The following is an 18133-nucleotide window of genomic DNA, read 5'->3' as shown; positions in this document are numbered from 1 at the left end:
GAAAAGAAGTTTGATTGGCTCATGGTTCTGCAGGCTGACTGGAAGCATGGCAGCATCTGCTTCTGGGGAGCAGGAGCAGGCATCTTACCTGGGAAGAGCAGGTGCAAGAGACCAAGTGGGGAGCTGGAGTGCAGGGGCGCGATCTCGGCTCACTGCAACCTCCGCCTCCCGGGTTCAAGCGATTCTCCCGCCTCAGCCTCCTAAGTAGCTGGGACTACAGGCTGCGCCACCACGCCCAGCTAATTTTTTATGTTTTTAGTAGAGACAGGGTTTCACTATGTTGGCCAGGCTGGTCTCAAACTCCTGACCTCAGGTGATCCACCCACCTCAGCCTCCCAAAGTGCTGGGATTATGGGTGTGAGTCACCACACCCAGCCTGGCTCCACACTTTTAAACAACCAGATCTCATGAGAACTCACTTGTCACAAAGACAGTACCACGGGGGATGGTGCCAAACCATTCATGAGAAACCCTCCCCCATGATCCAATCTCCTTCCACCAGGCTTTACCTGCAATACTGGGGATTACAATTGAACAGGAGATTTTTGGGCAGGGACACAGACCCAAACTGTATCAGGTACAGCCTCCCCACACTTCACAGCTGAGGGTTTCAGCTTTTCTTCTGGTTCTCCTCATATCCCCCTTAATGCCTGGCCTGCTGTGGTCCACTTGGCAGGATCTCAAAGGGCACCTACTGACTGGAGGAACAAAACAGGAGGGGGCTCCTATTAAGGGAGCAATATGAGGGAAGTGGAGGTAGGAGGGAAAAACATTTTTTGCAAAACAAAGGAGAAATTGGCCAGAGCCATGAAAATGAAATGAGTGACTTTTCAGAAGCCAGAGATTGTGATCAAAGAGGCAAGGGGTAATTGGCCACACTGTGCTGTGTGGTGTGATGGTTTGAGGGTTTGTCCTCCCCAAAACCCAGGTTGAAACTGAATCCCCAGTGTGGCTGTATGGAAAGGTGGTGACTTCGAGAGATAATTGGGGAGGGCAAGGTGGCTTATGCCTGTAATCCCAGGGAGGCTGAGGCAGGTGGATCACTTGAAGTCAGGAGTTTCAGACCAGCCTGGCCAACATGGTGAAACCCCATCTCTACTAAAAATACAGAAATTAGCCAGGCATGGTGGCGGGCACCTGTAATCCCAGCTACTTGGGAGGCTGAGGCAGGAGAATCGCTTAACACCGGAGGCGGAGGTTGCAGTGAGCTGAGATTGTGCCACTGCACTTCAGCCTGGGCAACAGAGGAAGACTCTGTCTCCAAAAAAAAGGCGGGGGCGCGGTTATTGCGTCATGAGGGCAAAGCCCTCATAAATGAATTAATCCACTCATGGATTAATGGGTTAATGTGTTATCCTGGGAGTGGGAGTGGTGGCTTCATACGAAGAGGAAGAGAGACTTGAGCTGGCACATTAGCACGCTCAGCCCCCTCGCCATGTGATGCCCTGCACTGCCTCGCCTCAGGACTCTGAGAGTCCCCACCAGCAAGCAGGCCCTCACCAGGTGTAGCCCCTCAACCTTGACTTCCCAGCCTCCAGAACTGTAAGAAATAAATTACCTAGTCTCAGATATTGAGTTATAACAACAGAAAATGGACTAACACATATGGGGGCAGCAAATACCAAGAGAATCCCCTTACCAGTGTCTTCAGGGGCTTTGAGTTCACATCAAAAAGAGAAAGTGGGAGGGTGAGCATGCTGCTGTTTCTGCTACTCTCCATGGCACAGTCAAGGCAAATCAAGGAGTCCTTCATCTGGATGATATACAGGGCCTGCAGCCTCTCCGCCTGCAAGAGGGAGAGCGGAGGGGTGAGATGGGAACACCACCATAAGCCAGGTCAGGCCAACTGCCAGAAGGTGGAGCCAAGAGACAGAAGCCCCTCACAAAGGTGCAAAATAATACCAGTAACAATACTATGAAATTGTGATAAGTGTTTTATGTGAATTAACTTTTTTTTTTTTTTTTTGAGATGGAGTCTCGCTCTGTTACCCAGGCTGGAGAGCAGCGGTGCGATCCTCACGATCTCGGCTCACTGCAAGCTCCACTTCCGGGGTTCACGCCATTCTCCTGCCTCAGCCTCCTGAGTAGCTGGGACTACAGGCGCCCGCCACCACGCCCGGCTCATTTTTTTGTATTTTTTAGTAGAGACGGGGTTTCACCGTGTTAGCCAGGATGGTCTCGATCTCCTGACCTCGTGATCCACCCGCCTCAGCCTCCCACAGTGCTGGGATTACAGGGGATTAACTCTTTTATTCGTCTATACACTACAGGAACAACAGCTGAATGAGTGAAATGAGCAGCATCTTAAGCTTCCGAGTGCTCTGGTTCTAGGTTCTTACCAAGTGCACATCAGTGATCTGGTCCTTAATCAGGTTCCAGAGTTTGAGGTACAGTTGGGCAGCATCATGTTGGACAAACACTGGCCACAGAGAAAAGGAACAGCCAATTAGTGAGGCCTTCAGAGTCGCTTCTCATGCCCTGGTACTTAGACACACATGAACACTCATCACTTTGTCTCTTCCTAGCCCTCCACCCCACTGCAAGGCTAAGTTGGCTCTACAGAAGAAGTGATCAATAAACGAACAGTAAGTTTGGTATTGATTTTTGAGAATGCCTCTTAAAACTTAAGCTCCAGTGCCAGGTGTAGTGGCTCATGCCTATAATCTTAACACTTCGGGAGGCCAAGGTGGGAGGATCGCTTGAACTCAGGAGTTTGAGACCAGCCTGGGCAACATAGCAAGACTCCATCTCTATAAAAAATTTAAAAAATTAGTTGAGAGTAGTGGTGCACGCCTGTAGTCAGAGCTACTTGGGAGGCTGAAGCAGGAGGATCACTTGAGCCCAGGATGCTGAGGCTACAGTGAGCTGTGATGTCACCACTGCACTCAGCCTGGGTAATGAGATGTCCATAGGGACTTTGAAAAGCACTGATACATTCCTGAGGATCTAGAAGGCCAGGCGCATGCCCAAGTAAGACCTGAGAAGGCTCCGATCCCTCCCCTCTGGCTGACCACAAGGCCACATGCAAGAAAGCGATGAAGGCGAATATAGAATCATGAACTGCCCAGTAACAATAAAACAGCAGCAACAACAAACCCTGCTGTGGGGATCTCTGATGTCCAGTGTTGCCACCTTACGTTATCTAAAATGTTCATTTTCCAACAAAAGAGACAAGACATACAATGAAACAGAAAAGTATGGCCACACACGGGAAAACAGCAATCAGTAGAACCTTTCACTGAGAAGCCCTAGATGTTGGCCTTACTAAACAAAGACTTTAGCTGTTATAATATGTTCAAAGAACTAAAGAAAACCATGTCAAAAGAAGTAAAAGAAAGTATGAAAATGCTGCCTCACCAAATAAAAAGTATCAATAAAGAAAAAAACGATAAAAAAAGAACCAAGCAGAAATTCTTGAGTTGAGGAGAACAATAACTGAAATGAAAAATGTACTAGAGGAGGTCAATAGCAGATTAGAGCTGGCAAAAGAAAGAATCCATAAACCTGGAGCTAGGATGATTGAGGTTCTCCAGACTGAGGATGGAAGGAAAGCTGAACACAGCACCCATGCAGCCGAAAAGCTGATGAGCTGCTCACCGTGTGTAGAGTTCAACTAACTCTGATACAAAAAAAAATGTGAGCCGGGCGCGGTGGCTCACGCTTGTAATCCCAGCACTTTGGGAGGCTGAGGCGGGCGGATCACGAGGTCAGGAGATCGAGACCACGGTGAAACCCCGTCTCTACTAAAAATACAAAAAATTAGCCGGGCGTGGTGGCGGGCACCTGTAGTCCCAGCTACTCGGAGAGGCTGAGGCAGGAGAATGGCGTGAACCCGGGAGGCGGAGCTTGCAGTGAGCCGAGATTGCGCCACTGCACTCCAGCCTGGGTGACAAAGCGAGACTCCGTCTCAAAAAAAAAAAAAAAAAAAAAAAAAAAAAAAAAAAAAAAAATGTGATACAAAAGGTTTTATATACAAACGTGAATTTATTCTGAAGCCAGCTTGGGGGAAGGAGCAAGACACATCCTGCCTTTTAATGTGCCATTTCTCCTTTGGAGGAGAGAGGGGCATTTTCATAAGGTGTGTTGTCATAAGTAAGCAATGGCAGTTTTCTACTGGGCAGTTATCAAGTTCCCAGTAGTTGAGTTGGCACCTTTCCGGGCAGAAGTAAATTATAAAAGTGGCCGAGTGGACATGCTTTCTCCATGCTTTCCTAGTGGGTGAAAGACAAACCCCTAGAGGGTGGAAGTTTCTAAGCCACCCCCTGTCAGGGAGAGTTCCCTGGTGGGGATGCTTTGGGCTGCAAATCTACTGCCAAGTCTCAGGAAAGATCAGCTGGAAGAACTTGCCCTGTTCTCAATCAAACCTCCATCAGCCTACCTCCATTTACAGATTCTTCCTTTTGCCCAGCAGGGAATGTCTGGAGAGGGGTAGGCGAAAGGTGATATTTGCATTTTTAAAGGGCTAACAGGAAGCAGGAAACACGGCCTCGGTGAGGGGTGAGGGATGGGAAGAGGAGAAGTGAAAAGAAAATCATAAGAAAACTAATGAAACTATCTCTTAGAAAATGAGAGTACTCAGTTACACCCAGATGGGTTCACTAGTGAACGATGGGTTCTACCAAACATTTATGGGAAAAATTATACCAATTCCCTACAACCTCTTCCAGAAGACAAAAGCAGGGAGAACACTTCCTAACTCATTCTCTGAGGCCAGCATTATCCTAACACCAAAACCAGACAGACATTATAAGAAAAAAACCTAAAAACCAGTATCTCCCGTGAACATAAATGCAAAATTCCTCAACAAAATATTAGTGAATCAAATTCAACTACATATAAAAAGAATCACAGAGGGTGACATAAGCGAGATGGTAGAGGAGGAGGCTCCTGGTGCTCCCTTCTCCCATGGACGCACGGTAAAACTCTCATCTACACACAGATCAACTCCCTCTGAAAGAAACCCAGAAACTAGCTGAGAGAGGCCTGCACAGGGGGCAATGGGGAGAACACCCACATCACAATGGGTTGGAAAAGCCGAGACACACTCCACCACAAGCCCCACCCTAGACACAGTACCTTACTGCGAGGAAGGAATCGCTACTCCCAGCTTTCTCCTGGAGAGGGGAGGGTTTGGACCACACACAGGCAGCCCCAGCTTTTGCAGTTCCCACTCAAGGGCTTGGCTGCTAGGTCACCTAGCTCTGGGAGCAGACATGGGTCAGCAGTTATGAATCCTCTGCGACCACAGAGGGCAAAGAGGCAGTTTTAAATGGGCACGTGAGCACTTCCAGCAGCTGTGCTCCTGTGCTCAGCACAGAGCAAACAGGCAGAAATGCCAGGCTCCCAGTTACTCCCTGGTAGGATATGTCTGTGGGCTCTCCTAGCTGTTGCCCGAGGGATGGGCTTCTATTAATAACTGGCCTGCACCTGGAGCCAATGAGGCAGGTAAACAATAGATTTCCAGGAGTCTGGACAGGCCTGTGGGCAAGTCCCATGCCTTCTCCCACCCCCTGCTCTACGATAAAGTCAGGTCTCTAACTTCACACACTGAGTACACAACATTCACCCCTCTCAAATGAAGGTCTAGCTCCTCAATCACCGAGCTTTGGGAGCTGACAAGGCTCTGTATTTGTGAGTCCCACAGGGGCATGAGACCAAAGAACATCCTCCCAGGCCCAGTGCAGCGTGAACAGGCAAAAAGGCCCGGCTCCCATCTTCTCCCTAGAAGGAGTTTGTCTGCACAGTGCAGCTGCTGCCCTGGGGTTTCCATGCATCTGGGAGCTGACAGAGCAGGAACCAGTGCTCCTCTGAGACCCTGAACAGGCAGGTGAGCACTTCCACAGCTGCTCCCACTGGTTTGCTCGACAGATAGCATCAAGCTTCCAACTAACCTGTCCGTCTCTAAGCAGAGAGGAGCCAGCATTCGCTAGGCCCCTGGGGGTGACAAAGAGTAAAACAATGCATGAAGGAGTGTGCAGTTTAAACACGAGTGCAGGCACTTGCCACAGATCCTCTGTCCAGCATTTTGCAGAGCAACTGGCAGATAAACTCATGCTCCCAGCTTTTCCCTGAGGATAGAATAAACTAGAACACACATTCAATGCCCCAACATCTCCAGCTGCACCTCAAGGGGCTGGTTTCTATCTCCCCTGTCTGGGGCACTGACAGGACTTGACACATTCTAATCTCCTGAGGGCCGCTAAGAACATAGATGACAGTTTGGACAACACAAAGGGTCAAGAGGTGCTCCGAGTGTCTGGCAGGGCTAATTGGTAAGTTCGTCTCTTATACAAGGCCAGTGGGACAAGACTGGGAGAGGTATTTTTCTTTTTTTTCTTTTTTCTTTTTTTTTTTTTTGAGATGGATTCTCGCTCTATGGCCCAGGCTGGAGTGCAGTGGCGCGATCTCGGCTCACTGCAAGCTCCGCCTCCCAGGTTCACGCCATTCTCCTTCCTCAGCCTCCCGAGTAGCTGGGACTACAGGCACCCGCCACCACACCCGGCTAATTTTTTGTATTTTTAGTAGAGATGGGGTTTCACCGTGTTAGCCAGGATGGTCTCCATCTCCTGACCTCGTGATCCACCCGCCTCGGCCTCCCAAAGTGCTGGGATTACAGGCGTGAGCCACCGCGCCTAGCCTGGGAGAGGTATTTTTCTTAACTAAAGTACAGAAAATAACAGAGAATCAAGAACAATGAAGAAACAGAGAAATATGTTTCAAGCAAAAGAACAAGATAAATCTCCAGAAAATGCCCCCAGTGAAATGAAGATAAGTGACTTACCTTACAGACAATTCAAAATAATGATCATGAAGATGCTTACCATGTCTAGGACAGCAATGCATGAACAAAGTAAGAATTTCAGCAAAGAGACAGAAAAAAGTTCAAAAGAAATAATAGAGCTAAAGAATACAATAACTGAAATAAGAGCTCAAAAGAGAAGCTCAACAGACTAAATCAAGCAGAAGAAAGGATTAGCAAACTAGAAGATAGGTCACTGGAAATCATTCAGAGGAGCAAAAAGGAAAAAGAATGAAAAAGAGTGAAGATATCTTAAGAGAGTTAGGGGACATCAAGCAGACCAAAATAGGCATTATCAGAGTCCCAGAAGGAGAGTGAGAAGAGACAGAAAGCTGATCCAAAGAAATAACAGTCACGAGTTGCAGATCAACATTTCAGTCAATGGCAGACCACATTAGCACAGTGGCCATAGCATGCAGCCTAGCTGTGTAGTAGGCTGTCCCATCTAAGTTTGTGTAAGTCCACTCCATGATGTCCACACAATGACAAATTCACCTTCTGATGCATTTTCAGAACGTATCTCTGTTGGTAAGCAACACATACCTATAATGACTGAAAACTTCCCAACCCAGGGAAGGAAATCGAAATCCACATCCAGGAAGCCCAAAGTACACCAATAAGACTGATCTAAAGCAACCCACATCAAGACACATTGTAATCAATTTCAAAAGTTAAAGACAAAGAATTCTGAAAGCAGCAAGAGAAAAGCAATGTATTATACACAAGGGAAAACCCGTAAGTGTGGGATTTCTTTTGGGGGTGATGAAAATGTTATGAAATTAGATTGTGATGATGGAGGCACAACTCTGTGAATACACTACAAACCTTTGAATTGTATGTTTTTAAACGGATGAATTTTACAGCATGTGATGCACATCTCAATATAGCTATAAAAAAACACCTAACCTATTTGTGAATTATTTTGTAGAAGGTTTTCTCTTTTTTATTCCTTTATTCTGTTTTCCTGCAGTTCCCTAACTGTGGTGGAATAAGCTTGAAGGAGATGCCTTCACTTACTCTACTGAGAGGCAGAAAAAGGGTAGATATGGAAGTAAAGTGTCCATAAATAATATCAATTCTGCACCTCCAAAGACGTGTGCCTCTTACACAAATGTCTCTGTAATCTGAGGGGTCCAGGCTACCTAACTTGCTTCTTGTTGCTTCACTGCCCATTAGTTCCTCTCTTCACTCTCTCTGTAAGCTTCCCACCCCCTTTGGATCAGCAGCCAGGAGCCCAGTAGGAGGGTATCTTACAGGGCACGTTGTACTTCTGCAGGCAGTAGGCCAGCTCCAGGGGCCGCACTGCTTTCTGCCGGCTGTCCTGCATCTTCTCCAGCAGCAGAAGCATCTGGAAAGGGACGCTTCTCCTCTGCTCATTAGCTCCCCTGGGCACTGTGATCCTGCCACACAAGAACAGCCAGAAACCTCCTTACATGTAGTTCTCAAAGCTAGGTGCACACTGGAATCACTTGGGAGAAATTTTAAATCTTCATATCCAGGCCACTCCCATACAAATTAAACCAGAATTCTGGGTCAGGGGGTGGGGGTGGGGGCGGGGAGTTATCAGAATTTTTCAGTTGCTCAGATTATTTCAATGTGTGGTCAAGGTTGAGAAGCACCATGTGAGTGAATCTGCTCTACAGGGGACCCTCTAGAGAGGGGGATCAGCACGACTGCTGCCTTGGCCCCTCTGCACCCTGCTCAGCACTAATGCTAGAGCAGACGGCAGATGCACGAGGTCCTGACTCCACATCTCGGGCAAGCAGCAAAATGTCCAGCCTAAAGCTCTCCAGACTGCAGAGGCACATGCTGGGTTAGGTCCTGGGAAGAAAGGCAACATGAAAGGCTGTCTGTGTGGTCTGGCAATGATTCATTTAATGAAAAAGGAGAGAGCACAGGGCAGGAAAGGAGTGAGAGAGAGAGACAGAGGGAGAGAGTGCATTGTGTGAGTGTTGGTGGAAGGAGGGGTGTGGACTCCCACTGACTTATTCCTCCGACTTTGGTCTAGTCCCAACTCTGTCTTTTAACCAAGTTAGTTGTTGTCAATCCTGGCTGCATTTAAAATCACCCAAAGAGGGCTTTTAAAAAGTACCAATACCTGGCCGGGCACAGTAGCTCACGCCTGTAATCCCAGAACTTTGGGAAGCTGAGGCGGGCAGATCATCTGAGGTCAGGAGATCGAGACCAGCCTGGCCAACATGGTGAAAACTCGTATCTACTAAAAATACAAAAACTAGCCAGGTGTGGTGGCGGGCACCTGTAATCCTAGCTACTCGAGAGGCTGAGGCAGGAGAATCCCATGAACCCAGGAGGTGGAGATTCCAGTGAGCCGAGGTTGCACCATCACACTCCAGCCTGGGGACAGAGCGAGGCTTCATCTCAAAAAAAAAAAAAAAAAAAAAAAAAAAAAAGGTACCAATACCTGAGCTGCACCCCAGACCAACCTAAGAAGTTTTAGAAATAATGTGCAGGCCAGAATATGCAGAAGCCGATCTTTCCTCTGCCAGCTTTTGAGAGAAGATCTCAAAAAGTCCAAGTCACTGTGAATAACGGAATATATTAAAAATGAAATAATACAGGCCGGGTGCGGTGGCTCACACCTGTAATCCCAGCACTTTGGGAGGCTGAGGTGGGCGGATCACGAGGTCAGGAGATCGAGATCATCCTGGCTAACACGGCAAAACCCCGTCTCTATTAAAAATACAAAAAAAAATTAGCCAGGCGAGGTGGCGGGCTAGTCCCAGCTACTCAGGAGGCTGAAGCAGGAGAATCGCTTGAACCCGGAAGGCAGAGCTTGCAGTGAGCCAAGATTGCGCCACTGCACTCCAGCCTGGGCAACAGGGCGAGACTCCATCTCAGAAAAAAAAGAGAAATAATACAAACATTTATCAGCCTGAAGAACAGTCTTACCTCTTCAATATCCTGGTGAAGTCCACATTCATTACAAACACCTGAATCAAGGAGTTAAGGCAGCAGGTCTGTCCAATGTTGTGTAAACCAACCAGGCCTGTAAGGGGAAGAGAAAAAAATGCTGAGGGCAAGGCCTAGGTAAAGAAGTTGACAAGGCTGGGCATGGTGGCTCACGCCTGTAATTCCAGTGCTTTGGGAGGCCGAGGTGGGTGGATCACCTGAGGTCGGCAGTTTGAGACCAGCCTGGCCAACATGGTAAAACCGTGTCTCTACAAAAAAAATCCAAACATCAGTCAGGTGCGGTGGCTCACGCCTGTAATCCCAGCACTTTGGGAGGCCGAGGCAGGCAGATCACGAGGTCAGGAGATCGAGACCATCCTGGCTAACAATGGTGAAACCCTGTCTCTACTAAAAATGCAAAAAAAATCAGCCAGGCCTGGTGGCGGGCGCCTGTAGTCCCAGCTACTCGGGAGGCTGAGGGAGGAGAATGATGTGAACCCGGGAGGTGGAGCTTGCAGTGAGCCGAGAACGCGCCACTGCACTCCAGCCTGGGTGACAGAGCAAGCCTCTGTCTCAAAAAAAAAAAAAAAAAAAATCCAAAAATCAGCCGGGCGTCATGACAGGTGCCTGTAATCCCAGCTCCTTGGGAGGCTGAGGCAGGAGAATTGCTTGAACCCAGGAGATGGAGGTTGCAGTGAGCCAAGATCGCGCCACTGCACTCCAGCGCCTGGGCAACAAGAGTGGAATTCTGTCTCAAAAAAAAAAAAAAAGAAGTTGACAAAAATCTAATGTTTTTCTTAAAGCTACTAAGGACATGAAGTCCTGTAAAGTCTCTCAAGTACAAAGTGTTCACTCAGCTTGCAAACAAATCAGAGAGAAGATATCAAACATGAACCTTTAAAAAGCTCTGTCACAAGAAGGGCCAAGCACAGTGGCTCACACCTGTAATCCCAGCACTTTGAGAGGCCGAGGCGGGAACACCACTTGAGGTCAGGAGTTCGATACCAGCCTGGCCTACATGGTGAAACCTCATATTTACTAAAAATACGAAAATTAGCCAGGTGTGGTGGTGCATGCCTGTAATCCCAGCTACTCGGGAGGCTGAGGAAGGAGAACTGCTGGAACCTGGCAGGCAGAGGTTGCAGTGAGCCAAGATCGTGCCACTGCATTCCAGCCTAGGCGACACAGCAAAACTCCAACTCACAAAAAAAAAAAAAAAAAGAGTTTGATAACAAGAAAAGTTTTAATATAGTCCATTAGGAAAAGTGAGATGTCACCAAAAGTGTCTATTACTCACTGCCAAATGAGTAGTATGAGCAATTGTTGGGAGAGAAAAAGAAACATTAGAGAAAGCATAACTGAGAATATGGCTTCCTCTCATTCAAATCGTTCTCCACGGAGCTAAGTCCAAATGTGCATCTGTGGGGCTCAGGGATAAGAGGGACTCCCCAGTTTGTCTATGTCAGACTCCAGTGGAGAGGTCTCTGCCTAGTCCCCACTACAGGGAGGCAGGAAATAAATCAGACGGTTACTTTGGGGAAGATTCGCCTAATCCAGTGTCACCCTGAGAGGCTGAAAGGCAGAAGGAACTTAGAAGAATACGAGAAAAACAAAAGGTAACATTTGTCTGACCCCTAGCAACCAACCTCCTCTTTTCCAACCCAACCTCAGGCTCAGCAGACCCCACAAGGTAAGCAATTTAAGAGGGAGGAAGTACCACTAATCTCAGGATTCTTGGGGAGAGGGCTTTGGCTTATGAGATAGGACAGTAAGAAAGTAACAATCTGGGGTCGCAGGTGAGCACAGATTTCTGCTCCAGACTATCAGGAGCACATTGCTTCCAGACAGACCCGTAAAAAGGTAGCAGTAAAGATGGGAACTAATGCTAAGTGCTTCTAGATGCCCAGCACTGGCTTAAAGCAGTTTCCACAGATGACCCCATTTAATCCTCCCAACAACCCTATGTGCTTGGTACTATTATTACCCCCATTTTTTTGTTTGAGACAGAGTCTCACTCTGTCACCCAGGCTGGAGTGCAGTGGAGCCTCTGCTGCCCAGGTTCAAGCAATTGTCCTGCCTCAGCCTCCTAAGTAGCTGGGATTACAGGCACCTGCCACTGCACCCGGCTAATTTTTGTATTTTTAGTAGAGACCGGGTTTCACCATTTTGGCCAGGGTGCTCTTAAACTCCTGACCTCATGATTCACTTGCCTCGGCCTCCCAAACTGCTGGAATTACAGGCGTGAGCCACTGTGCCCGACCTTGTTTTTGTTTTTTTACAGATAGGGTTTCACTATGGCCCAGGCTGTATCCCCATCTAAAAGATGCAGAAACTCAGGCACAGGAAACCAGGAGCCATCAAACACAAAGCTCTGCTGCTTCAGAGCAGACGGGGTGAGCCGAACATTTACATGCAGTCAAGAAGAGGAAAATGGGAGGTGTCTAATGACCATGAGGGTAGTCCCAGGCCCTGGGACGCTCTCTGGGCTGCTCTGTTTTCATGTTGCTGTCTTCTTCCTTCTTTTCTTCAAGATCTGCCGGGGACTGCGGAGACGCAGCCAGGATGGACTGCCAGGTTTGTCTCAGGAGCCCAAACACCTTGCTCATTCGTGATCACTCCAGAACCCCCAGGCCACAGCTGCCTGGCCCGCGTTCAGGACAGCACGACTTCACTTCCAGGAAGAGCTTATGTGAGCCAGGCACGATGGAATCTCTGTGAAAATACAATGCGGGTAGGTAGGGATTAGAGAAGGAGGAATGTGTATTCATTGTAATCCGTTCTGATGCCAAAGAGCAGGTCTCAGAGGGAGATAAATGTTTGCGGAGACTGACTCATAGAGCTCTAGGCTGGAAATGACAGCTAGGCTACACATCCCCTACCCTGCGTCCCAGGCGTTTCCATTCATCCTCAGAGCGGACTGCCAAATCCTAACCGGGAGCGCCCTCTTGGGAAAAGACAGGGAAGCGCGCATAGGACTTTGCTTTACAACCCAGGACCAGGCCCACATCAGTAAAAGCCAGCACTGAGCAGGAACCCTCAGCCCCTGATGCCAGGCTGGCACACAGAGGAAGCCTCTCAACCCGCCCAACACCCAAGGGGACCTGCGGCCCTGGCAGGACAGCCTCGTGTTCTGGCCCGCATCACTGCCGGCCGGCTGCAGCAGTCAGATAAACCTTAGCTACAGGCAGGCTGTGGCACCCGCAGGCCTTGGGCACAACCTGGTGCTGGGCTGGTCTCCTGGCATGGATTCTGGGTGTGACCCAATATTGTGTCAGCTTCAGTGGCCATAGGGGTACCCGTGTACCCTCCCCCAACCCAGCACAGCCGTGTGAAGAGAGACACTGTTTGCTTGGGGGAAAAAGAGGTAAGTGGAGGACTTTGCCTTGGAACCCAGTGTGTCCGGAATTGGTGGGTTCTTGGTCTCACTGACTTCAAGAATGACGCCGCGGACCCTCGCGGTGAGTGTTACAGTTCTTAAAGGCGGCGTGTTCGGAGTTTGTTCCTTCTGATGTTCGGATGTGTTTGGAGTTTCTTCCTTCTGGTGGGTTTGTGGTCTCGCTGGCTTAACAGCGAAGCTGCGGACCTTCGCGGTGAGTGTTACAGCTCTTAAGGCGGCGCATCTGGAGTTGTCCGTTCCTGCCCGGTGGGTTCGTGGTCTCCCTGGCTTCAGGAGTGAAGCTGCAAACCTTTGCGGTGAGTGTTACAGCTCATAAAGACAGGGTGGACCCAAAGAGTGAGCAGTAGCAAGATTTATTGCAAAGAATGAAAGAACAAAGCTTCCACACCATAGAAGGGGACCTGAGCGGGTTGCCATCGCTGCCTCGGGTAGCCTGCTTTTATTTTCTTATCCGGCCCCACCCACATCCTGCTGATTGGTCCATTTTACAGAGAGCCAATTGGTCTGTTTTACAGAGAGCTAATTGGTCCATTTTGACAGGGTGCTGATGGGTGCGTTTACAATCCCTGAGCTAGACACAAAACTTCTCCACGTCTCCACTAGATTAGCTAGATACAGAGTGTGAACACAAAGGTTCTCCAAGTCCCCACCAGAGTAGCTAGATACAGAGGGTCCGCTGGTGCATTCACAAACCCTGAGCTAGACACAGGGTGCTGACTGGTGTGTTTACAAACCTTGAGCTAGATACAGACTGCCAATTGGTGTATTTACAATCCCTTAGCTAGACATAAAGGTTCTCGAAGTCCCCACCAGAGTAGCTAGATACAGAGTGTTGATTGGTGCATTCACAAACCCTGAGCTAGACACAGGGTGCTGATTGGTGTGTTTACAAACCTCGAGCTAGATACAGAGTGCCGATTGGTGTATTTACAATCCCTTAGCTAGACATAAAGATTCTCCAAGTCCCTACCAGACTCAAGAGCCCAGCTGGCTTCACCCAGTGGATCCCACGCAGGGGCTGCAGGTGGAGCTGCCTGCCAGTCCCGCGCGGTGTACCTGCACTCCTTGGGTGGTTAATGGGACTGGGTGCCGTGGAGCAGGGGGCGGCGCTAGTCGGGGAGGCACTAGTCGGGGAGGCTTGGGCCGCGCAGGAGCCCACGGAGGGGGTGGGAGGCTCAGGCATGGCGGGCTACAGGTCCGGAGCCCTGCCCTGCGAGGAGGCAGCTAAGGCCCGGCGAGAAATCAAGCACAGCAGCTGCTGGCCCAGGTGCTAAGCCCCTCACTGCCCGGGGCTTGCAGGCCCGGCCAGCCGGCCACTCCGAGTACCCGGCCCGCCGAGCCCACGCCCACCCGGAACTCGCGCTGGCCCACAAGCGCTGCGTGCAGCCCCGGTTCCCGCCCCCGCCTCTCCCTCCACACCTCCCGGCAAGCTGAGGGAGCCGACTCCAGCCTCGGCCAGCCCAGGAAGCGGCTCCCACAGTGCAGCGGCAGGCCGAAGGGCTCGTCAAGTGCAGCCAGAGTGGGCGCCAAGGCCGAGGAGGCGCCGAGAGCGAGCGAGGGCTGTGAGGGCTGCCAGCAGGCTGTCACCTGTCACCAGGACTAGGCTCACTACAGTAAAACCCAGTACTGGGCAGAGCCTCATCACCCTGATACTAGACCAGTACCCACAGGCAGATCTCACCCCACCCTAGTGCCAGATGAGAATCCACAGCCCCAGTAACAGGGACTGGGGATCTGGCCCACATCACCACCTGACAACTACAGTGGCCCTGGGCCCTGAATAACCTCAGCAGCAGCAGGCACGCCATCACAGCTGTGGGTCCTGGGCGTGCCCCAGTGCTGTGCCAGTCTCGGCAGCCATGGCCTTCAGGCGTAACCCAGGGCTGTGTCAGCCTCAGTGGCTAAAGAATTCCAACCACAGTGATCCTGGGCTTAGAGCACCCCCTAGCACTACAATAGCTGAAGCAGTCATGGGCTTAGGGTCCTGACCAATCAGCCTCTCCTTAATTTCGTATGGGTTTCCTGATGAAAGACGAGCCCAAACAGAGCCAGGCAATGAAGACTGGCTTAGGTACCTATGTCAATGCACAGACATTGACACACAGCCATAAGGATCAAGATCAATCAGAGAAATATGACATCACCAAATGAACAAATTAAGGTGCCAGTGACTAACCCTAAAGATATAGAGATGAGGCGTGGCATGGTGGCTCAGGCCTGTAATCCCAGCAGTTTGGGAGGCTGAGGTGGGAGGATCACTTGAGCCCAGGAGTTCAAGACCAGCCCGGGTAACATACAAAAAAATACCAAAAAAACTCTACAAAAAAATACCCAAAAAATTTAGATAGGCATAGTGGTGCATGCCTGTGGCCCCAAATACTGAGAAGGGTGAAGGAGGAGGATCACTTGAGGCCAGGAGTTTGAGGCTGCAGTGAACTATGATTATGCCACTGCACTCCAGCCTGGGCAACAAATGAGACCTTGTATCTAAATAAATAAATAAGATGAAATAATAATAATGGGTAACATCTAAGCACTATTTCTTATAAAAGGTGAAAGCCTCTTATATGTACTGTCTTATTTATCCTTACACAGCCATGTGAATTAATTACTGTTTTATTTCCATTTGACAGATGAGAAAACTGAGATACAAAGAAGTAAGTGCCTTTCGCATTGGCAAGTGATGGGCCAGATGTAGACAAGCTGGACGGGGTTTAAGTCCAGCTAACATGCTGCTCAGAGTGAGGAATAAACTGAACCAAATCATTGGTGGGAATGTAAATTAGTAGAGCCATTATGGAAAACAGTATGGAGATTCCTTAAAAACCAAAAATAGATATACCAGATGATCTAGTAATGCCACTGCTGAATATATATATCCAAAGGAAAGGGAATCAGTATGTTGAAGAGATATCTGCACTCTCATGTTTATTGCAGCACATAATACCCGAGATACGGAATCAACCTAAGTCTATCAAAAGAGGAATGGATAAAGAACATATGGACTATATACACACAATGGGATGTTATTCCGCCATTATAAGAGAATGAAATCCTGTAATTCCCATCAACACGGATGAGCCTGGAGTACATTACGTTAAGTGGAATAACCTAGGCACAGAAAGATAAATACCACATGTTCACACTCACATGTGAAAACTCAAAAAGCGTATCTCCTAGAAATAGAGAATAGAAAGCCAGGCATGGCAGCTCACAACTGCAATCCCAGCATTTTGGTTGGCTGAGGCAAGAGGATAGCTTGAAGCCAGGAGTTCAAGACCAGTCTAGGCAACATAGCAAGACCCTGTTTCTAAAAATAAAAATAAAATTAGGCTGGCATGCATGGTGGCATGTACCTGTAGTCCCAGCTACTTGCGAGACTGAGGCAGGAGAATCAGTTGAGCCCAGCAGTTTGAGGCCACAGTGAGTTATGATTGTGCCATGGCACTCCAGCCTGGGCAACAGGGCAAGACCCTGTCTCCTTCTTTTTTTTTTTTTTTTTTTTTTTTGAGACGGAATTTCACTCTTTTTACCCAGGCTGGAGTGCAGTGGTACAATCTCAGCTCACTGCAACCTCCGCCTCCCAGGTTCAAGCAATTCCCCTGCCTTAGTGTCCCAAATAGCTGCAACTACAGGCGTGTGCCACCACCCATGGCTAATTTTTGTATTTTTAGTAGAGACGGGGTTTCACCATGTTGGCCAGGCTGGTCTTGAACTCCTGACCTCAGGTGATCCACCCATCTCGGCCTCCCAAAGTGCTGGGATTACAGGCGTGAGCCACCGCGCCCAGCCTGGAATATATTCTTAAATTCATGTTGAATGGCTAGGATAACAACAACCTCTTTTTCGTAGTAAATATTGACTTTCAGTAGTTATAAACAGTTGTTCCTCTTACAAGGCCCAGCCTAGGAGGCATCAGCTGAAATGATGACAGCAGACAATTCCATCAGCAAGAAAGAGGATTTTGAGCTCATTGAAGGAAAGCTGATGAAAGAGAGCAGAGAGGTTCCAGGCTGCATTTTCCAGGGTGTTGTCCTCTACTCCGCCAAGACCTCCTGGATACTTCAGTAGGATATAGCAGTAAAACCTCATGGAGCAGATCATTTGGGCAGGCTCGGTCCCAAAGGGAAACAGAAAATACAGCAGCCTTTCAGGGCAGATCACACTGGGGAGACAGGGAGATGGGGCAGCAAGGAAATGAAAGTGAAGCTTAAAAGATCTAAGGAGGATGGAGAGGGCAAGGCGAGCAGAGAGACCGCAGCTGAAGTTAGCAGGGGCAATAAGCATCCACCAGAGAAAACAGTGTGGGTAGATTCCAAGGAAGGGGATTTTCAAACTCAACCCCCGACTCAAAAAAAGACCCCTAGGCCAGGCGCGGTGGCTCACTCCTGTAATCCCAGCACTTTGGGAGGCCAAGGTGGGCAGATCACGAGGTCAGGAGTTTGAGAGCAGCCTGGCCAACATGGCAAAAACCCCATCTCTACTAAAAATACAAAAATTAGCTGGGCATGGTGTCAGGTGCCTGTAATCCCAGCTACTTGGGAGGCTGAGGCAGGAGAATTGCTTGAACCCGGGAGGCAGAGGTTGCAGTGAGCCGAGATAGTGCCACTGCACTCCAGCCTGGGCAATAAGAGCAAGACTCTGTCTCAAACAAAACAAAACAAAAAAACCCAAATACTAAACTAACTTAGCTCCCACCCTACCTGAATTTTTTTTTTTCTGGTTCACGTTCTCTCATGATCTTCCCGAAATGTTATCCTTAAGCTTCGGGGAAGGTGAGCAATAGAAGGAACTGGCCCAGGCCCACCACTAAAGTAGCCCCAGGACCAATCGGGGTCCTCAGAGAAGCCCCAGAAAAGCCAGGAATGTGCTGCAGAAAACCTGGGGAGGGTGGGGCCTCCACCCAATACTCCACCCACAACTGGACTCTGTGCCAGGAAAGCCAACTCCAACATTTAGATGCCCTAAAGGAACAAAATTAACCTGCTAGGAACATGATTCAAGCAGCCTAGGTGTCTTCCGACCCA

At 49.0% G+C, this 18133-nt stretch overlaps 1 protein-coding gene across 5 annotated transcripts in view; it reads right to left on the bottom strand.

Moving 5' to 3' along the window:
• The window catches only part of USP18 (ubiquitin specific peptidase 18), a 28185-nt gene that overhangs the window by 7582 nt on the left and 2470 nt on the right, over positions 1 to 18133 (bottom strand). Inside the window, exons 2-7 of one of the 5 annotated variants that reach the window (XM_063623308.1) lie at positions 13092 to 13387; positions 12159 to 12421; positions 9710 to 9806; positions 8054 to 8199; positions 2340 to 2419; positions 1640 to 1786 (exon numbers count right to left, since the gene is read on the bottom strand). In XM_063623308.1, the coding sequence (XP_063479378.1) occupies positions 1640 to 1786; positions 2340 to 2419; positions 8054 to 8199; positions 9710 to 9806; positions 12159 to 12315 (627 nt within the window). In that variant the 5' untranslated portion in view covers positions 12316 to 12421; positions 13092 to 13387. Of the gene's footprint in view, positions 1 to 1639; positions 1787 to 2339; positions 2420 to 8053; positions 8200 to 9709; positions 9844 to 12119; positions 12422 to 13091; positions 13388 to 18133 lie in introns of those variants that run through there. The other 4 variants (XM_063623311.1, XM_055251704.2, XM_063623310.1 and 1 more) reach the window with 4 other exon arrangements.

Source organism: Symphalangus syndactylus, chromosome 18 (genome assembly GCF_028878055.3).
Source record: "Symphalangus syndactylus isolate Jambi chromosome 18, NHGRI_mSymSyn1-v2.1_pri, whole genome shotgun sequence".
Classification (NCBI taxonomy): Eukaryota; Metazoa; Chordata; class Mammalia; order Primates; family Hylobatidae; genus Symphalangus; species Symphalangus syndactylus.
This window is presented reverse-complemented; position numbering and strand designations above follow the sequence as displayed.